General features: G+C 41.2%; 1 protein-coding gene across 5 annotated transcripts in view; it reads left to right on the forward strand.

The window, feature by feature from the left end:
- Positions 1-25,654, forward strand: part of LIPA (lipase A, lysosomal acid type) — a 216,059-nt gene that overhangs the window by 180,534 nt on the left and 9,871 nt on the right. For all 5 annotated transcript variants that reach the window (XM_058436229.1, XM_058436227.1, XM_058436228.1 and 2 more), the window contains 5 exons: positions 1,903-2,020; positions 20,794-20,992; positions 22,121-22,230; positions 23,886-24,022; positions 25,284-25,430. In XM_058436229.1, coding sequence (XP_058292212.1) covers positions 1,903-2,020; positions 20,794-20,992; positions 22,121-22,230; positions 23,886-24,022; positions 25,284-25,430 — 711 coding nt within the window. The remainder of the gene's footprint in view (positions 1-1,902; positions 2,021-20,793; positions 20,993-22,120; positions 22,231-23,885; positions 24,023-25,283; positions 25,431-25,654) is intronic.

The raw sequence follows: 25,654 nt of genomic DNA on the forward strand, positions 1-25,654 counted from the left end.
AGTCTTACTCTGTCACCTGCCTGCCCAGGCTGGAGTGCAGTGGTGCGATCTCGGCTCATTGCAACCTCTGTCTCAGGGGCTCAAGCGATTCTCGAGCCTCAGCCTCCCAAGTAGCTGGGACTACAGGCATGCACCACCATGCCTGGCTAATTTTTTTTGTATTTTAGTAGATATAGGGTTTCACCATGTTGCCCAGGGTGGTCTTGAACTCCTGAGCTCAGGTGATCTGTCCACCTCAGCCTCCCAAAGTCCTGGGATTACAGGGGTGAGCCACCGCGCCCAGCCCAATTTCTCTGAATCTTAGATTCAGTTTGCTAGGCTTTTCTCACCAGGTAATAATGTAGTTAACAAACCTCAGTTTAATGTTATATATACTTCTTAATAAGATAAATTATGATTTTTATTAATTCATTTCATTTTTAAGTCTCACTAAGTTTGTTTAAACTATAAAAAAGTATTTAAACTTTGCAAGAACATTACTGCTGTTGAGAGCTGGTTTTAGAATACATTGAACAAAGGTTGTGATTAAGAATGTCCAGGGAACATATTACATATTTCTTTTTTTTTTTTTTTTTTTTTGAGACAGAGTCTCGCTGTTGCCCAGGCTGGAGTGCAGTGGCGCGATCTCGGCTCACTGCAGGCTCTGCCCCTCGGGGTTCACGCCATTCTCCTGCCTCAGCCTCCCGAGTAGCTGGGACTACAGGCGCCTGCCACCTCGCCCGGCTATTTTTTTGTATTTTTAGTAGAGACGGGGTTTCACCATGTTAGCCAGGATGGTCTCGATCTCCTGACCTCGTGATCCGCCCGCCTCGGCCTCCCAAAGTGCTGGGATTACAGGTGTGAGCCACCGCGCCTGGCCCAGGGAACATATTTCTATACAGAAGTCAAAGTATCTGAGCAAAATTTTGTTTAAAAAATATGCAAAAATAACCACTCAGCTAATTAAAACATCTGAAAGTTATTAATCTTAAGTAAACAATAAAATCTGGAAATACCTCATTTAGGCACAAAATATCAGTAAAGTACAAATTATTAAAGAAAACAGCAACTTTAAAATAGATGTTGCAGTGACCCAGCTGAAGAATCAGGCAAGCTTAGGGACTCAGAGAGAAATTCACAGTGAGCCAGGAGAGTATGACCTGATAACAGGGTCTTAAAGTTAAGTTTTACTTCTTAGCTCAAAGCTTTTCTTTTGCCTCTCAGTTTTTCCAACTTTTAAAATAATTTTTTAAATAAGAATGATAAAATTAAATTCTTTCAAGTACTTATGGTAGAGAGGGTATGTGCACTTATTTACATTAAATCCCCTGGATAATTGAATTATCCACATCCCACTGAGCCCCTGATTAACAATTGTCCCATGAATCCTTCCTTATAGAAAAGTGAATGTGACCATAATTCCCTATTTTGTTCAACTTTTCTTCCGTCCCACCTTGACATTCTATGTAATTATTTTAGTCCATTGATAAAAACAGGTTAATATTTTTTATGCTTTATTGGCCAGCAGGGGATCTCTCAAAACAAAGAAAGTGTTTTATACATTGACAGTTCTAGCTGGGATATTTAGAAAAGAAAGAAATGAGCATTTATTTGTGCCCCGTAGGCAGGATGGAAACAAAGAGGCCCAAGCTGTGGTAAAGTTAGACAAATTTGGTATAAAACATGCTAGAATGATGAAACTGAAGTTTAACCAAACACCTGTAGGTGGAACACAAGCGTGAAACAAGGGAGGATTTACTCTTGTGATGGGGGGTTGGCTACTAGATTTAGCAGACTAAAATTTCAATGACAAATGTTTTCTTAAAGCCTGGAGAACATAGTTTATCTGCTCCTTTGCTTTTTAATGTGGGAGACTGTTTCAGATTCTGTCCACCCAATTTTCATCGTCCTTTTTCTCTACAGAGTGAAATTATCTCTTACTGGGGATTCCCTAGTGAAGAATACCTAGTTGAGACAGAAGATGGATATATTCTGTGCCTTAACCGAATTCCTCATGGGAGGAAGAACCATTCTGACAAAGGTATGGGAAAGCTCTTAAAAGTAAAAACCAGAATTTGTCTGGGTTTTGTGTTAGTAACCAAGTTCAGATTTAACTTGAAAACATTGAAATGGGATTATTTTTAGACCAAGGCACTAACTGTGTTGAGGTTTGCAAGGCACAGAAAAATAATTTTCTTTTAAAGAAGTAAGGACAAGCATCATCTAATTTTTTGTTCAAAGGCCAGATTCATTTGAGGATATGCTAAAATCTCTGCGGCTTTGTTTTTTTAAGGAAGCATCTTATTTAATGAAATGTTTTGAGCATTAAGTAGATGGCTTTTGCTATTTAAAAATTATTTAATTTTTTTGAATTAACATAATCTAAAAATCAGAGAATTAGAAGACATACAGTGAAATGCCTCCCTTCTCTCTCACTCTCTACTTCCTGCTTTTTTGTGTGTCTTTCTAAAATAACTTCATTTTAAAATCTTTTTCTTTCCAAAAATCTCATTAGAAACAAATACAAACACAGATTCTTATTTTTCCCTTACCTCCATTTTAATGCAAAAGATGGCACTATTTTGTTCTTTGAATTGTTTGCTTAATATCTTGGAGATCTTTCCATACAATACATAAAGCACCTCTTCCAGAGGTGCATGGTATTTCACTATATGACTGTATCATGATTTATTTACCAAGTGTCCTATTAATGCGTATTTGTGCTATTTTCAGTCTTCTGTTAACAAATATTGCTCCTGTAAATAAACTTTTGTGTGTGAAAGTTTATTTATATGACACATGTCCAGAAATAGAATTTTTGGATCACAGGATATATGCATTTGTGATTTTGATATATATTGCCAAGCTGATTTTCATGTGCACGTGTCCTGATAATTACTATCTCTATGAATATATGAAAGTTCTTGTAGCTTTGGCTTAAAAAGTATATATGTACATATATATGTATATCTTTTTTCTCTCTCATTTTATAACTCAAGCAAAACTGCAGTTTCCAGTGCAGATAAAGGAATTTCTAGACAGACTGATTGAAATTATTAAGCAGGTATCAGAAGAAGGATCTAATCTTTATTCAATTATCTCTCCAGATGTAGCTTATTTATTTATTTATTTTGAGACGGATTTTCGCTCTTGTTGCCCAGGCTGGAATGCAATGGTGCAGTCTTGGCTCACTGCAACCTCCGCCTCCTGGGTTCAAGTAAGATGTAGCTTATTCTATAACATTTTTTTGTTTCTGGAGACTTTTCTTGGGGAAATTAAGGTTTACATTAAGGTAGTTAGATAGCTATTTATTCTTCAATTTAAGTGTTATACAGGCAAAAGAGCCACCTTTGCCTCAATTCCTGCCCAAATTGTTATTCAAAGCAAACTTAAAAACCCTTTGTGTTAATGTGAGCATTGTATTATTATTTGCTTTGTTTTTTCTTAATTTATCCTAGTTTAACTTTTTTCTTCCATGTGTTCGAGCTATAATAAGATTTTAATAATGTTTAGGTGGCCATGAGAACCATTTTTTTTTAAATTTGATTTCTAACTCTTGAGATATTTATGGTTTACAGATATATACCATTAAGCTTCCTTTTTATAAATATGTTATAAAATGAGTGATGAGTTATAGTGAGAGCTTTTAGTTTTTCCTGTGCTCAAAACACTCAAAACATATATTTTATGCTAGAGCGAGCATATGATCTTGGTTTCCTTCCTTTTTTTTTTCCCCCAAAGAATAACCTCTATATACTGATTTCAGACACTGTATAAAGAAAAATGTTTTGTATTATTTTTCTTAAAATTATAGTCGATGAATTAGTAATATGAATCACTGTTAAGTGATGGCAAGAATCTCAGTAAAACATGCTGAGAGCTCTCCTCCTATATCCACCTTCAGACTTCTCTCTCCATACAGTGGTTAAAACACTCAGAGTCACATGCCCTACCTGTGTGTATCACACTGTTGCAGGGGAAGGTGCAGTGCCCTGGAATATGAAGAAAGTGAGCATGAGTCTTGATATGCTCCCAGGTAATAGAAAGGAGACTTAGGGGACCTTGGTGCTACACCTGGGTCTGCCCCTGACTTCTTTTTTTTTTTTTTTTTTTTTTTTTTTTGAGACGGAGTCTTGCTCTGTCGCCCAGGCTGGAGTGCAGTGGCGCGATCTCGGCTCACTGCAACCTCCGCCTCCCGGGTTCACGCCATTCTCCTGCCTCAGCCTCTCCGAGTAGCTGGGACTACAGGCACCCGCCACCACGCCCGGCTAATTTTTTGTATTTTTGGTAGAGATGGGGTTTCACCGTGGTCTCGATCTCCTGACCTCATGATCCGCCCGCCTCGGCCTCCCAAAGTGCTGGGATTACAGGCGTGAGCCACCGCGCCCGGCCGACTTCTTGTGTGCTTTTTTTTCTTTTTTCTTTTTTTAAACCTCTGTGGGATATATTATATATACTTTATTTTTGGCAGGAGGGTTGGGGATTGGGAGAGTGGAGAGTCTAGGTCTTTAGAATGGGGGAATATAGACTGAAAGTATTTACCCTAAGCTAAATCTGTTCATAGCATTTGGTCCTCATGTTCTTTCTCTATTCTGAGAGGCCCTCCCTGTAGGGGATCACTGATGTGTATGTCATACCTGCTATGAGCTAACTTCAGTGGGGAGTTTTCAAGGAAGTCTACAGTGAACAACTCAGTTCTCTAAAGGAATTGTGATTTTCCTAACAACTGCTTAGGCGCTTTCCTGATGGTTTGCATTTCCACATTCTAAAACAGAGCATGGACAGAGGCTCTTTACTGTCCTTCACTCCTATTCAAGAGCAAGGTTGTTGCCACTGGTGTTATTTCGGCTGTTTAAAGGCAAATAGATAAAAAGAATGGAGAAGGTCTTTCACAGCCAAAGTGAAATGCGTCTTCTTCTCATGCATCCCACTTCCCCTCCTGACTTCCTCATCTATTATTAATAGCACCAGCATCCTCCTAATGACCTAGCCTGGAATCTGCAGAATCATTCTTGACCATGGGTCCTCTCTAGGCCACCCACGTTAAATTGCTTCAGTTCATCTTTTTTTTTTTTTTTTGACCTGAATAGCATCCATTTATATTTGAAGGCAAGATAAACATATGAAATAATAAAAGAACAGAAAAGATAATGTATAGTCAACCAGATAAATCCTGTGATGCAGATTAAGAGTATAGCAACAGGCAGATTACTGTGGGCTGGAAAAGTAGGGGAATACTTTAGCTAAAGACTTGAGCTAGCTCCTGAGATGTAGGTTAAACTTGGGTAGGTGGGGCAGGGGATGGGCAGAGAAGGCGTTCCAGATAGGTAGTCATAAAGAGGGAGAACACAGAGGTAGGAATGGAAATGGCATGTTTACAGTGGACTGACTGAGATTACACCCTCTAATAGCTCCATATGGCTTGGTCTGGCCTTTCTCTTTTTTCAGGGAATAACTGCAACCAGGCAGAGAGAGAGGTGATCTGGGAGTCCCTGTGACCAGGAAGTAAGAGGAGAGGAGATGCAGGGTAGGGAGAGGACATTGGAGTCTATGGGTAATTTAGATTTAAGGACTAAGTGATGGTGATGATGGGGAAAGAAAGTAGATGATTTCAGTCTTCATCTCAGACGTTCCAAGGTTATAGAATCAGAATTTATATGGAGCCCAGGAGGACTTGAGTGCTATTGATTTATGTCCAATTTTGGGAATGGTCTTTTTTTTTTTTTTTCTTTTTTACTTCTTTTTTTTTATTGTTATTATACTTTAGGTTTTAGGGTACATGTGCACAATGTGCAGGTTTGTTACATATGTATCCATGTGCCATGTTGATTTCCTGCACCCATTAACTCGTCATTTAGCATTAGGTATATCTCCTAATGCTGTCCCTCCCCCCTCCCCCCAACCCCACAACAGTCCCCGGAGTGTGATGTTCCCCTTCCTGTGTCCATGAGTTCTCATTGTTCAATTCCCACCTATGAGTGAGAACATGCAGTGTTTGGTTTTTTGTCCTTGCGATAGTTTACTGAGAATGATGTTTTCCAGTTTTGTCCATGTCCCAACAAAGGACATGAACTCATCATTTTTTATGGCTGCATAGTATTCCATGGTGTATATGTGCCATATTTTCTTCATCCAGTCTATCATTGTTGGACATTTGGGTTGGTTCCAACTCTTTGCTATTGTGAATAGTGCCGCAATAAACATACGTGTGCATGTGTCTTTATAGCAGCATAGTTCATCTTTTTCTTCTGTTTCCCTGACCACCATCCTACATTAGGCTCTTGTTACTACTTAACTGGGCGCCTGAAATAAGCTCAGCAGCTGAGAGAGTCTTGAGCCATTTCCATTTTCAAGGCTTCTCGTATACTAACAAAAAGAAAGAATTTCAAGACAGGATTATGGAAATTCACTTTGCTTATATAATTTAAGAAATTAATGCTTTTAATACACACAAAAATACTGCTGTACATTCATACTATTTACAAAATATATTAAAACATTATTCATTTTTTGGTACCACATTCCTTGTGGAACCTGAGTCTACAGCCGAATGGTGAGCATCTTTCAGTCCTGTTGCCATGGGCCTCTTTGACTGACTGTGTAGCCTCACTTGGAGATCAGGTTTTTTTATGAACACAGGGCTTAGCCACATGGCTTCCCTGCCCATATTTGCTTAAAGGCTTTACCTAATTGCTCTTTTCTCTGTCGGCCTTCCTGTTCTCATTCATCCTATGTGGTTTTGCAGGATTAGGTTTCTTAAAGCTCAGCTATAATTATGTGAAATTGCCATTCAGCAATCTTCAGGGGTCTCAGAAATGAAGATACACACTGTTCCTTAAATATTCTGTCCTAGCTGGTATTTGTACCTTTCACCTCCATTCTGTACAGTAGTAGCCCTTGGCTACTTGTGCAGTATGTGCATGCTGTTTCCCACCGTTAAGCAACCTTCTTAGGAAGTGTTGAGCAACGCTTTGCTCCTGAAGGGAATTGAAATTCAGAAATTACTCCTTCATAGGGAAGTGGCTCTGTTTTCATGTGCTCAGCCTTATTTCAGAAAGTCATGGGGAGTGAGCACTAGACGGATCTCAGATTCCTGCCTGGGCTAGGGATTTTTGTTTTTTTTTAACACACTTCACTGGTGGATTCCAAGGTAGAATTCTTGGTTTTGGCAACCTGTGTTCTAGACTAACACCCTCATTTTGTTGGATAAGACAGCCAGGTTCAAATAGGGAAAGGAATTTACCTCAGGTCGGAGGGTCATGGCCTGGCCTGTCTGACTACAGATTCAGTGATCTTTGAACTGGAGAATGTGGCCATACATAATAAATATTAACCAAGTTGATCCCGTGATAGGCACAATATATATTTTATTTGACTAAAACAAGGAAATACACACTGGTCTTGCATTAAATACATAAAACAGCAACAACAAGGCAGATTTACTTCTTGCCTGACTAGGAAATTGGCCAGTCATCAAAACACCAAGAGTGGCACCTTTGTATCTGAAAGTTATGCATCTGGTTGCCGAGTGGGTGAAGTGGCGCTCTAGACTGTGAAAGCCTGGAATGACTGCCTTCAGCGTGCAGAAACAGGCTTTTCAACTGTGGCCTCAGCAAAGATTCCCCAGGGGTTGCCCATTGAGCTATTAGAGTCATAGCTGAAAATTCACAGCATGGCTTGTGAGTTAAGTCTTTAGAAGGAGACCATCATCTTGTATTTTCCTTTGATTGTTTATTTTAGAATTCTGGTTGATTTCTAGATTTTTCTTTCCTTATAGAAAAATCCTTCACTTCTAAAGAAACTATTTTTTGAATCACTGCAGTGCTCTAACGGGCTACACATAGGCCTTGGTAATCTGGGATGTAATTCCTCACCCCTGGTGGTGTCAAACAGACATGGGTTCATTAATCAATGCCTGAGCCTGGTGACTTGGGCTGAGCTCAGGCTCATGTAGCACTCTGATGGCGCATTGGGTAGGGGATTGCATTCAGAACCTTTGCCTAATGGAGCAGCGTGAGGTCAGCTGTACAGTTTATCTCATAGACCCAGGTTGGGCTCAGAGCAGAGAGCCGAGTGGAAAGGAAGCTAGTGCTCTGCCCTGTCCCCTTCCCTCCTCTTCCTCCTGGTTACCGCTCTGACCTGTCCTCTGTCCTCAACTAACTTTCACCTCTTCAGGGAGGATTTCCTCAGCCTCTCCCACCAGGTCAGGCCCCTGGCTACATATTCTCATAGTTCTCTGTGTTTTTCTCCATCGCAATTAAGACAATAAACAATATATTATTATGTAGGCGATGATGTGTGTGACCTCTGTCATCCCCACCAGACTCTGCGGGGATGAAGACTCTTTACTTGGTAAATTGCTTTAGCTCCAGGCTGCAGTCTACCCAAGCATGCTCCTGCAGCCCTCCTGTGACATTGTGATTTAATAGTGTCCCCTGCTCAAGGCCACACTGCATTAAGGATTTCCTACTCCTGGGCTCCTAGGAGTCCACGAATACAACTTGAAGGCTTCCTGTGGTGGGTAAAACTTGAAGCTGTATTGCCTCGTGATTAAGCTGAGCATGTGAAAAGCCATCAGTCATGGGTGTAAGTTCTGGCTCTATTATTTAACTAGCTGTGTGACCTTGGCAATTTTCTTTACCTCTCGAAGTTTTGACTTATTCAATTATTAAACAGGAAGAATAATACTGGCTACTTTGTAGGCTGTTGTGAAAATTTGATAAGGCCTGTGAAATATATGCAATATAGTAAGTGCAGGTGATACGATTTCTTTTACAACATTTATTCATTTAAAATATTTAAATGAATAAATACATAAATATTTTAAAAGTCTCGCCGTGTCTCCCAGGCTAGAATGCAGTGGTACAATCATAACTTACTGCAGCCTCAAATGATCCTCCCTCAGCCTCCCAAAGGGCTGGGATAACAGGCAAGAACCATGGTGCCCAGCCGCTGTTTTTAATTTTGAAATGTCAACATGGCTTTGATGGTGGTCTCTGATATTGACTTCTTCAGGATTAAGCCCTCCATGACAGGGATGTATTCTAAACTGTATGGAAAGGAGGAAGATGCCTTTGTTTACAATGGACAGAAGTAAGAAAAGTAAGAAATGTCATAGAACTATGTCTGGGGGTCAGGTGACAAGCACTGTGTCATCTCTAGCCCTGTGTCCCCTGCAGGTGCTTTCTTCTGTGGACCCTCTGCTCCTTCTGTTGAGGGAGAATTTTGGATGAGAGCTGGATAATTTCCCAAAATTCGGTCAACTGTGAAGCTCTGGAACTCAAGTTGCTGTGCTGCAAAGCTGTCTGAGGACAGGCCGTGGTGGCAGAGAGGGGCAGGGAAGACAGGCAATTTGGCATGGAGATGATGGGCACGTTTGTCACATGACCTGGGTTTGATTCCCAGCTCCATCATATACTAATTGTGTGTCCTGGGGCAAATGATTTATTCTCTCTAAGCCTCAGAGAGGCCCCAAAGGAGGAAGAATGATGTAAATGGCCCAGCACCTTCCTGGGTGCATGGAAAACTCTAATTATGATAATGTCCTGGAACGTTCTGCAGTGAACAAGACAGACCACATTACTGCCTTCGTGTTGCTTGGTGATCAGAGTGACTATTGCTGATGTTGGGGAAAACAGCATTCTGAGGCATGGAACGGTTTTCTTCCCTGCTCTGTGATGCAGGGCGCTCTTGTTGTGTTCACCCCTGCAGGGTGACAGTGAAGTGTGAGTGCAGTGGACTGCACAGTGGCAAAGGCCACGTGACTCCCTGAATGCGTCCTGTGGACAGGCCAAGTGCTGTGCTCTGTGTGAATCATCAGGTGAACTCTCATGCAATTCTAGGGTGTAAGAACTCCTATTACCTCCTGTTTTACAGATGAGGAAACCAAGGTTTATAGGGGTTAATTAACTTGCCCAAGATAAAGCAGCTGATGGGTAGTGAAGGCAGGAATCACATAGCCCGTGACTATCTCTGCCCACTTGGCCCTCTTCTCAGGCTTGAGGACAGCTATGATGTCCCTGATAAAGTCACACTATGGAAAGTATCTGACTTAGATGTCCTGCATCTGCTAGATGTCCTGCTTCTGCCTACTACACCAACTCAGAGAGCTGTTAGGTGACTTACCTGACATAATGCGTGTAAAGTGCTTCAGTGCTTAGCATGGTGCCTGACACATTGTCAACACTTAGTATGCTCTTGCTGTTACTATGATTATATTACCTGGGCCAAAGGATGCCACTTCACTTTATCCTTCTTCACAGTGGTTATGTTCTAATAATATTTTATTACATTTACAGTTGACTCTTTAACAACATGGGGGTTAGGGGTGCTGTCCCCCAGAGCTATTGAAAACTGCATATAACTTTTGCATTCCCCAAAATTTAACTAATAGCCTACTGTTGACCAGAGGGCTTACCTATAACGTACATAGCCGACTAACAAATATTTTATGTTATATGTATTATATACCATATGCTTACAATAAGTAAGCTAGAGGAAAGAAAACATTATAAGGAAATCATAAGGAAAAGAAAATGTATTTACTATTCATTAAGTGGAAGTGGATCATCATAAAGGTCTTCATTCTTGTGTTGGAACAGGCTAAGGAAGAGGAGGAAGAGGAGGAGTTGGTCTTGCTGTTGTAGGAGTAGCAGAGGTGGAAGAGGGGGAGGAAGTGGAAGGGGAGACAGGAGAAGTAGGCACATTCAGGGTAACTTTATGAAAATACATTGTAATTTCTGTCCTTTTTTCATTTCCCTAGAAATGTTTCTATAGAAAAGCAATTCTTCCATCATTTGCTCTAGTTTCAGTGCCTGTGTCATAGAAGCATCAGTGTTGCAAAGGAAGTCTTGAATAATTGCAATTGCCACCCTTCTCCAGAATTGTCTAATATCAGTTTGTTTTCTAGCACTGCGTCTCCCATGTCTTCTTTCCCATCGTCTGGTGCTGTTTTAGAAGCACTCATCTCCGTCAAGTCATCTTCTGTTAATTCCTCTGGTGTGTCTATTAGCTCTTGACTTTATTTAAGATGCATATCTTGAAACTCTTTACCTGCTCCCACGCTCCACCTTTTTGCCGTATCCACAATTTTTTTCTTGATTTCCTTGATTGGCCAAGTCATGGATATGGATACTGTGAAGTCATGCACAACATCTGGACACACTTTTCTCCAGCAGGAATTTATTGTTTCAGGCTTGATAACTCACAGCTTTTTCTGCAACAACAATGGCATCTTCAGTGGTGTAATTCTTCCAGACCTTCATGATGTTCTCTCTGTTGGGGTTCTCTTCCATAACATTGTCAATCCTTTCCACAGTGTATGTGTGTAATGAGCCTTAAAGGTCCTTATGACCTCCTGATTTAGAGACTGAATTAAAGATGTGTTTGGGGGCAAGCAGACCACTTCGATGCCTTTGGTATTGAATTCATGGGGTTCTGGGTGGCCAGAGGCATTGTCCAATATCAAAAGAACTTTGAAAGGCCGTCCCTTACTGGCAAAGTACTTCCTGACTTCAGGAAAAAAGCATCAATGGAACCAATCTGGAAAAATAGTTCTCATTGTCCAGTCCTTCTTACTGTACAGCCAAAAGACAGACAGCTGATGTCTTTATCTTCCCTTCAAGGCTCAGGGATTAGCAGATTTATAGTTAAGGGCAGATCTGACCATCAACCCTACTGCATTTGCACAGAACAGTAGAGTCAGCCTATCCCTTCCTGCCTTAAATCCTGGTGCTTGTTTCCCTTCCTTACTAATAAATGTCCTTTGTGGGATTTTTTTTTTTTTTTTTTAGAATGGAACACTTTCATCTGCATTAAAAATCTGTTCAGGCAGATACATTTTCCTCCAGGAACTTATATTTGGCCTCTTGGTTGGCAGAAGCTGCTTCTTCTGTTATCTTGACATATTTTTAAAGTTTTTTAAATTTTTAATTCTTAAAATTAATTAATTTTTGGTTATTTAGAGACAGCATCTTACTCTGTCACCAAGCTGGAGTACAGTGGCACCATTATAGCTCACTGTAACCTCAAACTCCTAGGCTCAAGCAGTCTTCTCACCTCAGCCTTCTAAGTAGCTAGGACTACAGACATGTGCCAACCATACTCGGCTAATTTTTAAAACAATTTTTGATAGAGATGGGGATCTCACTGTGTTTTGCAGACTGGTTTCGAACTCCTGGCCTCAAGAGGTCCTCCCACTTTGGCCTCCCAAAGTGCTGGGATTACCAACATAAGCCACCATGCCTGGTCTGTCTTGGCATTTTAAAAGCCAAACCTCTTTGTAAAATTATCAAAGCATCTTTTATTGGCATTAAATTCTCCAACTTTAGATTCTTCACCTTCTTTTTTCTTTAAGTTGTCATATAATGACTTTGCTTTTTCTTAAATCTTAGAGTCTAGAATCTATTCTTGCTTTATCTTGAATATGACAGTCTAGAATCATATTAGAGCAATCCTGCACCCACATAAAAGCTGCATTTTCAATATGAGATAAAAGGTATTTCAGAAAAAGTGCAAGGTTTTGGCACTTGCTGTCATAGCTGCAATGACAAATGGCTTCACAAATTTTCTTTCCTTTTTTTTTTTTAACAATCGTCTTTACGTGTCATTTATCTTGAAATGAAGATAATTGAAGCTGCAGACCTCAATCTATGACACATATCAAGCAATTCAACTTTTTCTTGTCTGGACTTTTCTCTGCTTTTTGGGAGCACTCCCAGATCACTATTAGTTCTTTGTATGGGTCCAATGGTGTTATTCAAGGTTTATGATATCACGCTAAACATGATGAAAAACATAGGAGAAATGCAAGAGATCACTTTTACTACAATATGCAATTTACTGGAGAAACTGCTCACGTGGAGATGATTAGTGTCATGGGAAATTTAAGCAGATATTTACAATACTTGAGCTCACCACAAGAGCAACAGGAGGCGGCTACAAAACTGTTACAGTAGTACACAATATACTCTAGTTAATTTTATGCAGTTATGATTTAATACCACATCTTTACATTTGTTTACATTTCTCTTAACTGTCAATGGCACCACGTTTGGTCTGTAAGTGTGTCTAAATTTTGAAAATGTTAACTTTTTATACTTTGTGTATATTTATGGTAATAAATAAAAAAGGTCAATATCTAAATATATTTTATGCGTTCATGACATACCTAACCTTTTAGTAACTTTTTATTATTTCTAGACTACAGAGTTGGTCTGTTAGTTTTTCTCAAATTGTTGCAAATCTCCAACAAATTTTTCAATGTTTATTGAAAAAAAAATCCATGTATGAGTGGACCTGTGCAGTTCAAACCTGTGTTGTTTAAGGACCAACTGTACAGATTTATTATTGTTACTATCAGGGACCATTATTTATTCAGCTTTACTATGTATTAACTACTTCATCATTCTCACTTTAGAAAAGGACACCTATACTTCAGAGAGAGAGAGTTGAGCAAATCCTACAAAGTTTTGTAGCCAGTAAGAACTGAGGTCTGCTTCATGCTAACGCCCTGGGGTCTGACCTCCTCCTTGTTCTCTGTTTTGGTTCTGCCCTGGCCCTCAGCTGGTTTCTCACATGTGTTTTGGACTGTGACGGAGTCCTGTCCAGACTCAGCATCCTGGCAGAGAAGGCCAGTGCCTTGGGAGGCAGGAGGAAATTCCCCACCTACCCGGTCATCTTCCTCCTGCAGAACTGTGGGCTCAGCACATTCAGTTTCGGAGCCTGAGTAATCCCCTCCTGGCTTCCACCCACACTGGGAAAGCAGCATCATGGTGGACTGGCACTGGGCTGCTTCTTTGTCAGCTTTGTCCTATTTGGGGCCATAATGAAATCACTTGCCATCTGCAGGCTGAGAAATGGTCCTTTAGTCTTTTCCCTTAATCCCCAGCCCTCCTAGAGGCTTCTTTTTTCTTTAAGTTGCATTTGCACAGAACTCCTAGAGCCACCCATAGGGCATAGATGGGGAAGGCAGCCCTTGACCTGTCATGCTGGTTTGTCACTCAGACAAACAGGGCTTCAGGGTGCCTGAGTGCACCGAGCAGGCTGGGCCTTGGAGGAGCTGCCTGACCAGGTGAGGCTGAGTGGGTGCCCCTCCTTTCATTCCCTATCCCCTCCATCTACTAGAGATTACTTTCTTCAAGCACTTTGTCCACATCCTTTCAAAAATAGCTTCCTGCCTTCAGCCGGAAGGCCTCAGTGTGTTCTAGAGACTTCTCTCTTGTTAACCTTCTTTCCCTAGCAAAGCAGTGAAAAGCATGGCCTGTGGTGTCAGACACACCTGGTTAGACTCCAACTCTCCTGCTTTCTAGCTCTCGTTCAGCCTTGGGCAAGTTACTTCTCTGCCACAATTACCTGTTCTGTTAAATGGCAGTAGTGCCAACTTCAAAGGATTTTCAGTACAGTACCTACAGCATATAAGTGTGCAATCAGCACTAGCTATCATTTCAATCAGCTCTTCTCAGCAAGGTGAAGTGAAATCTGAAATAGTTCACTGGAAGATGTTAGCAGCTATAGGTTTTACCTTCCCAGAGAGAAACATCCTTTGCCAGTAAATCCTTAAATCCTTCTTTGGTGATCGGATGGGAAAGAACCACATTTTCCCTTCCTTTCTTCCCCCTGGTGGGAGCAGGTGAGAGAAGCTGGCAACAGTTGGCTGGGCCTGCTTCCAGCGTCCAGTCTATTCCATTCCCTTTTGTATTCACCCAATGCCAGGGGGAAGGGGCAAGAGGTTTGGAAGCCATTTTTAAAGGTTTTTCACCCCAGGATTCAACACTATTTTGTTTGTTGAGGATCCATCATGCCTAATGGAACCGCCATCTCTAGAAGTTCAGTAAGTTATATCCTCTGCATCTCCCTCTTCAGAAGAGACTTTTTTGTTCTGGGATGAAAGGAAACTGGCCCAGCCTGGAAAGATGTGCACCCCATGAAGTCCTTCCTATTCCCTGTGTCCCCAGGTCAGACAAGGCACTGGACTTTTCCTAGTGGTTCCCCAGCCTGGCTGCACATCAGAATCAGGCAGGGAGCCTTTCACGTGCGCACTGCTCCCATCTGGCCAAGGCCTGGGTGCAGTGTCAGCTCTCTATTCATCTGGCTCCTATGTTTTCTCCAGAACCCTTTGTGGAAACATCTGTCTTTTACTTAGAATCCAGGTCAAATGTTTGTCCCTCTGGCCCAGTAACTTTCTCCTTCTTCTGGGCCTTCCTGAGTGGTGTTCTAGCCTTCTTCTTGCTGGGTTAGACAGTCATTGTGTGTCTGTCTCCCTCGAGGATGGAGCTCCCTGTGGGAGGGAGTGTGGGTTACCCATCTTTGCATTCCTAGCATCTATTAGGTTGGGGCGAAAGTAATTGTGGTTTTCGCCACTAGTTTTTTATTTTGTGGAGGGTAGGGGTAATGGAATCCCTCTCTGTCACCCAGGCTAGAGTCCAGTGGTGCGATCTTGGCTGACCACAACCTCTACCTCTTGGGTTCAAATAATTCTCCTGCCTCAGCCTCCTGAGTAGCTGGGATTACAGGCACCCATCACCAGGGTTTCGCCATGTTGGCCAGGCTGGCCTCAAACTCTTGACCTCAGGTGATCTGCCCGCCTCGGCCTCCCAAAATGCTGGGATTACAGGCATGAGCCATCGTGCCCAGCCTGCCATTGCTTTTTAAGGGCAAAAACCACAATGACTTTTGCAACAACCTAATAGCAGTGGCTGGTACTCAGTAGGCACCTCTAAAGGTTTGTACAAGACATAATGTATGTTTTCAAATCACTTCTTGATATTTTACCTTCCAGTGCACTGCTTAAGATACAGCAGATTTCCATTAAAAACTTTTCACCTGAATGTGGAGGACACAGCTGAGTGGCCTCCATTGCTCTAAAGCCATGCCATTTGTCAGACATTTACCTTTCTTCATCAGCCCCTTTCCTCATCTGCCCAGCATTTCCCATGAGAAAACAGTGTGGTCTGCAGTACCCTTTGCAGTGCTTGGCCCAGATTCTCCAGATTTGAAAACATTTAGCTTGTAAAGAATAGATTCACTGTTTCCTTCCCATCTGGTGCATCTTTTGTGCCTGTTGTTCATTGAGCTTTTGTATTCAGCTTGAAGTAGGGGATGGAAGAACCCAAACAAACAAAAAAGGACAATTAGAAAAATAGTGGCTTTGACTTATTCTTTAGAAGCCTCCTTCAAAGGATAAAATAATTCCCTGAGAAAAGCGTTGTGCAGGTGTGAATTCAGTCTGGGTGGAACAAGGGTATTTACCGATGTTCTTAGAAGCTGCACAGCCACCTTAGGCATGGTCTCCTGGGCAGCACATGCTCCAGCTGTCCACATGCCATTCCTTGCTTCACATTCACCTCCCAGGAAAACTGCAGCAGCTCCTCATTGCCCTTGGGAATCCAGGAGTTATTTATTGGGGATGTTTAAAGACTTTCCTGATATATCTTCAACTTGTCAGCTTCCACATTTCCCCATTCAAAGCTCTGGAGGTTACAGAGGGAAGTACAGAGACTTTAGGGAAATTTTAAACATTCTCCATCGAGAGAAGGTGGGGAGCTGAGTCCTGGTTGCATGTGCTGGCCAACATCTCCCCTTCCAGCCTCTGTCCTGGCCTGGCTGCCACATATCACCCTCCTCCTCCTCTCTCAATTATCCTTGCCCCAGGGCCCTCTCTGGTTTCAAACCATTCCTGCCTTTCTCTGGACACTCTCCCTTGAGGAGTGGACAAGGCAGCCCCGTGTTTTCCGTGTTAACTACGGAGGCACAGATGGGAACAAGTGCCAAGGAATTAGGCCACCTACCGAGCCTTCCTCTTGCCTCACTCTGACTCTCCATCCTGAGGGAAGGCGATTGCAGTCGTTTTTGTTGGAAATGACCTGACCTGTGGGAGCATCCCATTCCCGGGCTTTGAAAGTCAAGTCGCTTTCCTTATGGCCTAGCCCCCGATCACTCTTGGTGGGTGAAAAGTGCATCAACATACCTAAGGACCTGTGACATGAGCAGGAAAGCCCCTCTTTCTAGAAAGTGTTAGGCACCATCAGGATGGCAGAGCCACTGCATCATACAGCTCCCGGTCACCATTCTCATGTACAGTTATCATGAGATGATGCTGCTGCCTGTAGTTACACATTTTTTCAATTATAATTTAATGATAAATTAATTTTGGTAATTATTATTGTCACACTGCAGTTTATAATTTTGAATTTTTAATGATCAATTTTCATATTTTCCCAGCTGGATTATCATCTTCTTCATTGAAGCCAAGAAGCCTGTGCATAAGACGCTGTATCTACCACAATGCCTTCCACTTACAGTTTTCATAGTAAATTTAATCTTGTTAATATCGCGTTAAAATGAACTTTTGAAGGCAAAACTGAGCACATAAAGCAGCCCTAATCTTGTCCTATTTGCTTTCTGTTTTCTCCCCATGGGTAGAAGTTCATCTGCGTGGCCTTGGCATTTCTATTTTGTGGTTAGAAAATCACAGCAGCCAGACATGATGGCTCACTTCTGTAATCCCCGCACTTTGAGAGGCCAAGGCAAGAGAATCACTTGAGGCCAGGAGTTTGAGGCCAGCCTGGGCGACATAGTAAGACCTCATCTCTATGAAAAGTTTTTTAAAAAATTGGCTGGATGTTGTGGTACACGCCTGTAATCCCAGTTCTTCAGGGGCCTGAGGTGGGAGGATCACTTGAGTCCAGGAGTTTGAGGCTGCAGTGAGCAGTCATGCCACTGCACTCCAGTCTAGGTGATAGAATGAGACCTTGTTTCTCTTAAAAAGAAAAAAAAAGTTATAGGAATCATTTTATACTCTTGGCCTGGGGTCCTGCTATTTTAACAACAGGAGTGTACAGCACCCCCAGGCTGTACAACTCCAGGGAGTACCATGTATATTTTCATGTATGTGAGCAGTGCCTTCCAGAGTTGTCTACAGAAGCTACCTTGCAGCAGAACTGCCATTTAAAAACAATTTGCTAGTTATCAAATCTATATTAGGACATTAGCAGAAATGAACATTTGTCAATTCATTTACAGTCTTATCATCTGGACAAACCATTCTTCTCATTTTTCCTTGGTATTTTACACTCCTCTTTGGTGTACATTATTTTTGCATAGCTGTAATTTAGAGTAGTCTATAATTTTGTATTTTGCTTTTTTTTCCTTTGCAAGGTATGTTATAAGCTTTTCTATGCTGTCACTGTCCTTGTCATGGTTGATGGTAATTATTATACCAAGTGGATTTCAATGAATTGTTTGACCACTTGACAATTAGCTTATTTCCAGTTTTTCACTATTATAAAGAATGAGCAGAGGGCAAAGGAAGCTCTCATTTGTTCACTGTGACCCGTGTGTCAGTCACTATACTGAATACTTACTCACCTCACTTATTCCTCTTAACAATTATTTTTGGAACTGAGACACAGACTGGTTAAGCAACTTAATACTATGAGTTGATATATAATGAACTCTTACTGTGTGTCAGACTCTGCTACCTACTTTTGATATAATATCTCATATCTCACTATGTCCTATAAAATGTATATTATCATTTCTACTCTTCAGGGAATTATATTAATTTTAGGAGATGTTTCCCCAAGGTGTCACATTAGAACTTGGAGAGGACAGAGTTGAGCCTAGGTTTGTTTGAGCTGTCTAAAACTCATGATCAGGCATGGTGGCTCACACCTGTAATCCCAGCACTTTGGGAAGCTGAGGTGGGCGGATCACTTGAGTCCAGGAGTTTGAGACCAGCCTGGGAACGTGGTGAAACACTGTCTCTACAAAAAACACAAAAATTAGCTGGGTGTGGTGGTGCACGCCTGAAATCCCAACTACTCAGGAGGTTGAGATAGAAGGATCACTTGAGCCCAGAAGGTGGAGGTTGCTGTGAGCGGAGATCACGCCACTGCACTCCATCCTGGGTCACAGAGCAAGACCCTATCTCAATCAATCAATCAATCAAATGAGTGAATAAAACTCATGGTCAGTATAATGTCAGCTCCATGGGGGTACTTTTTTTTCCTCTTGTTTTTGTTCTCTGCTGTGTTCTCAGTGCTGAGAAGAATGCCTGGCACATAGTTGGTACTCAATAAAGGCTTGTTTCATGAATAACTGAATGGTCTCAGCATTAGGTAAGCAGCTTGAGGTCAGGTTTCTTTGGCTCCCACATCTTTGTTTCTTCTGCTGTATCACTGTCTCGGGTACAGGCGAGTAGAAAATAAATTCTCACAGGCAGACACAGACACATATATTTACGAATTTGTGTGTGTAAGCCTTTTTATCTATTTTTTATTCAGCTTTAAAATTTTTTATTAAATTTTATTTTTTAAAGTGGTTTTAAGTTCATAGCAAAATTGAGTGGAAGGTACAGAGATTTCCCATACACCCTCTGCCCCCAAACTCCTCTGTTATGAATATCCCCCACAGAGTGGAATTGTAATTGTTACAGCTGATGAACCTACAATCACACAAAGTCCGTAGTTTACATTAGGGTTCACTTTTTTTTTTTTTTTTTTTTTTTTTTGAGACTGAGTCTCCCTCTGTCCCCTAGGCTGGAGTACAGCAGTGCAATCTCGGCTCACTGCAACCTCTGCCTCCCAGGTTCAAGCAATTCTCCTGCCTCAGTTTCCTGAATAGCTGAGATTACAGGTGTTCATCACCACACCCAGGTACCTTTTTTGTATTTTTAGTAGAGATAGGTTTTCGCCATGTTGGCCAGGCTACTCTCGAACTACTGACCTCAAGTGATCCACCCACCTCAGTCTCCCAAAGTGCTGGGATTGCAGGCGTGAACCACCACACCCAACCATTACAGTTCACTCTTGAACTATATTCTATAGTTTTGGACAAATGTATGATGGCATGTATCTACCACTATAGTATTATACAGAGTAGTCTTACTGCCCTGAAAAATTCTCTTTGCTCTGTCTATGAATTCCTTCCTCCCTCCTAACCCCTGGCAACCAGGATCTTTTTTGCTGTCTCTATAGTTTTGTCTTTTCCAGCATGTCATATAGAATGCAGCCTTTACAGATCTTAGTAATAGATATTTAAGGTTCCTCTACATATTTTCGTGGATTGATAGCTCATTTCCTTTTAGGGCTGAGTAACACTCCATTGTCTGGATGTAGCACAGTTTAGTTACGCATTCATTTTCTGGAGCACATCTTGGTTGCTTCTAAATTTTGGCAATTATGAGTAAAACTACTATAGACGTCTGTATGCAGGTTTTTGTGTAGATATAAGTTTTCAACTCCTTTGGGTAAAATACCAAGGAATGTGATTGCTGGATTATATGGTAAGGGTATGTTTAGTTTTGTAAGAAACTGCCAAACTTTTCCAATGTGGTGCTACCAGTTTGCACTTCCACCAGCAATGAATGAAAGTTCCTATTCCTCCACATCCTCTTCAGCAGTTGGTGTTTTCAGCATTTTTGGATGTTGCTCATTCTGATACGTGTATAGTGGTGTCTCATTATGTGTGATCTTTTTCTTTCCTTTGGTTTATTATGAATTATTATGAGAAATGCAATTATGAAAGCAAATTGTAAAAACATTTTATAAGTTCTTAAAAATATATTGATTTTTGTTTTTGCTGCTTATGTAAGTGTGTCTTGTTAGTGGTCCAGTTTCACTGCTACCTTGCCAGTGCTGTTTTAAAAAAATTCTTTACTAAGGCTATATGTGAGTACATCACTACCTCAATCTTTCAGTTTATTTCTAGTTCATTATTTGCTTATGGATCTTTTACGAATGTTCTATTTAGCAAGATATCATATTTGTTTTGAAGCTTGGTGCTACTGCCTCCTAAACAATGAATGTTTTTCAGGTCCCAAACCAGTTGTCTTCCTGCAACATGGCTTGCTGGCAGATTCTAGTAACTGGGTCACAAACCTTGCCAACAGCAGCCTGGGCTTCATTCTTGCTGATGCTGGTTTTGACGTGTGGATGGGCAACAGCAGAGGAAATACTTGGTCTCGGAAACATAAGACACTCTCAGTTTCTCAGGATGAATTCTGGGCTTTCAGGTATATTTGAATTGATAATGGCATGGATGTATTTCCTTAGTACTCTTAAAGCAGACAACAGGCTTCCAGCAGAAGAGGCAGATAGGTGGTAACTCTGAAGTTGTATGAGAGGGGAAGTTGGTGTCTTTTGAAAGGTTTTAAATGTTGCTAGGAATTTAATGACTAGCAGTAAGGTAAATTATAAGTAAATGATTACATTAAGATTTACATTTAGTTAGGAATTCTTAAGTTATTTTGGCATTTCTGGTGGTGTGGGTGCTGCTGGGTAAATGTTGTTCCATAGCTTTCCTCCTTTCTCCGTAAATATGTAATCCAGATGTTCAGTTTTCTTCTTTCCAGAAATTATCCTTTCCTCCCTCTTACTTCTGGCTCCACCAATTAATTGCTGTATGACATTAGACATCTTACATAAGCCTCCTGTGTCTCAGTTTCCTCATTTGTAAAATGGAGCATAATAAGCACCTACCTCATAAGGTCATTCGGGGCTTAAAGGAGAGGATGCAGAGAAGGAGCCTCCACAGAACCTGGCACCTTGTATGAACTTGCTAGGGGTTGGCCCTTCTCCTGCCAGTGGCAACATGCGCACGCATATACCCATATGCACACTTGCATTTTGGTCTATGTTTTGGTACCAGGTATTGGAGAAAGTCAGCAGCACTATAGCAGCCTCTGGCCTCCTTTCTATTTTTAAAACCAGAGGCACCTCTAAGGACATGAAACACAAGAATGAGAGCTTTTAACAAAAGGCATATACAAGAATTGGTTTATTGTCATGCTTTTTGTAACAACAGAAAACAGGAAACTACCCAAATGCATGTCAGCAGTGAATGGATTAAGCCAGATACAGGAGAATACACACTGTATAATTCTACTTACAGAACTATTTAAAAACAGGTGAAACTAATTTCTGGTGTGAAAAATGAGGAGAATAGTTACCTTTGGGAGACACAACTGGAAGAGAGCCCAAGGGGGCTTCTGTGGTCCTGCTGGTGTTGTTTCCTGGACTCACTGCTGGTTTTCCCAGCTGTGTATAGTTTGTGGTAACTCATCAAACTGCATACTCAGTATGTGTGTGCTATTCTGTTTTATGTACTATTTCAATGAAAGAGTTCCTTTCTTGGATTACAGTTACGATGAGATGGCAAAATATGACCTACCAGCTTCCATTAACTTCATTCTGAATAAAACTGGCCAAGAACAAGTGTATTATGTGGGTCATTCTCAAGGCACCACTATAGGTATGTATGTAAATAAGATCAGAAGTTGATATAAATTCTTCATTACAGAGTTTGTACTTTTCTTAAAAGTGAAATATAAAAAGATGTTAGTTCAAATTCCATTTATTTTTAAATGCCAAACAGAAATAATGAATAGGATAAGGAATTTTGGTAACATTTAGTCTTCTGTGAAAATTCATGTATGTGGTTGAAATTGAAGAAATTAATGTAAGCCACAATATATTACGTGTTTTCCTAGATAAAGCAAGATAGGGATGTGAGAGGGTAGAAAACAAGTAGTTTCTAAATTCAGAGACTTATATAAAGAAAGCAAGAAAATATACTGTCTTCTGAAGTTAAGTGGAATATAACTAACTACAGGTACATTTGGTTTACAAAAAATTTTGAAAAGTTATATGCATTTTAATTTATGCTGATTATATAAGTAATGCATGTTCACTGTAGAAAAACAGAAGATTTAGCAAAATTAAAGAAAATAAAAATTGCCCATAATTCTAGCCAGCAAGAGTTTTTGTATTTAGGGGCTAGGAACCTGTCCTATAATTTACTTAATTCTCCCTTTTAATGTTTACTATGAGTAACACCTTAGCGTTCCCGTCACATGCTTTCCTTACAATATATTCCTAGAGGGAGCCTTACTATATGGAAGATATGAATGTTTTCAAGGGTCTCAAAACATGGTTATATTGCCAGAAAAAAATGGAGTTAGGCATTTTTCTTTCGTTATATTTCTTCTTTCATGACTTGCCTGCCTGGGACCTTTGCCCCACTGCTTCCTAAAGTGACATTCTGGGGCCAGGTGGCAAGACGTCAGAGAGCGTTGTATTAATTCATTCTCATGCCACTAATAAAGACATACCCAAGACTGGGCAATTTATAAAGAAAAAGAGGTTTAATGGATTCACAGTTTAATGGATTGTGAGCTAGGGAGGCCTCACAATAATGACGGAAGAGCAAGGAACGTCTTACATGGTGGCAGACAAGAGAGAGTGAGACCCAAGTGAGGGGGTTTCCCCTTATAAAACCATCAAATCTCATGAGACTTACTCACTACCACAAGAACAGTATGGGGGAAACCACCTCCATGATTCAATTATCTCCCACCAGGTCCCTCCCACAACACATGGGAATTATGGGAACTACAATTAAAGGTGAGATTTGGGTGGGGACACACCCAAACCGTATCAAGGGTTAAAATATATTTTAAAGCTAGGGGATTCTAAATGTGTGAGTTCCTTTGAAATCACTGGTGGTTTATTTCAACGTGGTGTCTGTAAATTGTTCTTTGGGGGAGGGGCATGGGGGGATAAAGGTGATGGGGTGAGGCTCTTGGAAATACAGTCTGTTATTTACATTGTAAAAGGAACTGGAAAGATTTTCTGATTCTCCCAGACTGGATTTCTTCCAGTGCTTATCTAGGTTGAGATTTGGAACAAGCATTAACAAATGCTTGATTTACTAGTTTAACCAAATTCAGTGTTAGGGCACACGAAGTTCAGAGTGCCCCATGTCAAGTGTTTTGTCTCCTGCCAGTGGTGTTGTTTGCGTGGGTCTCAGGCCTCTGCGAGAGGGCATCGCGAGTGACAGCCTTTGTGTTTTCTGAGAAGGAAATCCCAGAAAATGGAATTCCTGTTTTCTTCTCTTTGTTCTCATAGGTTTTATAGCATTTTCACAGATCCCTGAGCTGGCCAAAAGGATTAAAATGTTTTTTGCCCTGGCTCCTGTGGCTTCCCTTGACTTCTGTACTAGCCCTATGACCAAATTAGGACGATTTCCAGATCATCTCATTAAGGTACTTGGACCCCTCCCATCCCTCTCCTCTTCCCACAGATTTCCTCCTCAGATCTGAAGAACTGGCAAGTGGAGGGATAATCTGTGCCTTCCTCCCCTGCATTTTGATATCAGTGGAGCAGTGGGCTTTTCTTTTTCCGTTTACCCCTCCTTCCAGACCCAGGGGTAGCCGGGGACGCCTGTCGTTTCCTGCACACTGGTGCCACGTGTACTCATGGTTAGCATGTGTCAGTACAGCTCTGCCCACCTCACAGGGAGAGCAAGGAGAGTCTGGGAGAAAATAATTTAAGCATTGGTGGAGTTGCCCTTTATCCTGTGAGGTGAGCCTGTGCACAGAGGATGTAGGAGATGGGAGATAGGAAATGTTCCCAAAAGCCCATCCCTAGCTACACTGAGGGTGACCTAACAACACTATCATTATTGTATTTTATAATATAGCTCCTAAACACAGCCAGTAGCTTCATCAGGGCTCTGCCCTAACGCTGTGGCCCCCGAACCTCTGTTCAAGGAGGAAATAGATTTCATGAAAAAGAGTTTTAAGCCAGGTTAAGACCAGATGGTCTATTATGCATGCATTATATGTCTTTTATGAAATATATGTTTACACACACACATATGAAATCCTGTATAGAAATATATACATGAAATCAGGTATAACATCTCTCATGGGCCATTTAGAAGGCTTTAATAGGAAAGATGGAAACTCCTAGGCTTAGGCAGTCCTTCTGCCTTGGCCTCCCAAAGTGTTGGGATTACAGGCATGAGCCACCATGCCTGGCCAATAAAAAAATATTTAAAAAACAAAATAAAAAAACAAGCAGTGGGCTGGATTTGGCCTGCTTGCCAGTAGCATTGAATTAGATGGGCACACCTCCGGCAGACATTACTGATCAATCACAGCCTTGACTGTTTCTTAGAAGTAACCACCGATCCATCAGAGTCAGATGAAAATTACTTGGGGATGGCCCTGGGAGGGGTGATCATTAAGGCCCTTTCCCATTATAGAAGTGTGCTGTAAACTTATTTGATTTTCTGCCTCCTTCTCTTCATTTGGAGAATTTAAATACACCTCTGTAGTGTGTGATTTTTGCTTCGGTAAACTTGTGCAAAAGCATCCTGGTTTGATGTCCACTGGTTGCTGTTCTCTCCTGAGACCATTCATGGAGACATTGGGTACTTGTCTCAGCTTCTGAGGTGAGTCATGGAGACCTATGCCCCAGAATGAAATGCTGAGATGTTCTTGGTTTCTTTTTATTTTGTAGGACTTATTCGGAGACAAAGAATTTCTTCCCCAGAGTGTGTTTTTGAAGTGGCTGGGTACCCATGTTTGCACTCATGTCATACTGAAGGAGCTCTGTGGAAATCTCTTATTTCTTCTGTGTGGATTTAATGAGAGAAATTTAAATATGGTATGCATGTTTATAGTAAGACTTGATTTTCTTTTATCTGTGAATGTGCTTATCTGTGTTGAATGATGTGGGAGAGGTGGGAATGACCTCATCAGAACTCTAAAGAGTCTTTCATTTGAGAGGCATAAGCACGAACTTTGGCCAGTGCCTAGAATACGGTACCACCTGCTGCTATCCTCAGGCTGACTGTGGTCACCTTCTTATGTTGTAGCTAGATGGAGACT

The sequence above is a fragment of the Hylobates moloch genome, unplaced genomic scaffold (assembly GCF_009828535.3).
Source record: "Hylobates moloch isolate HMO894 unplaced genomic scaffold, HMol_V3 SCAFFOLD_3, whole genome shotgun sequence".
NCBI lineage: Eukaryota > Metazoa > Chordata > Mammalia > Primates > Hylobatidae > Hylobates > Hylobates moloch.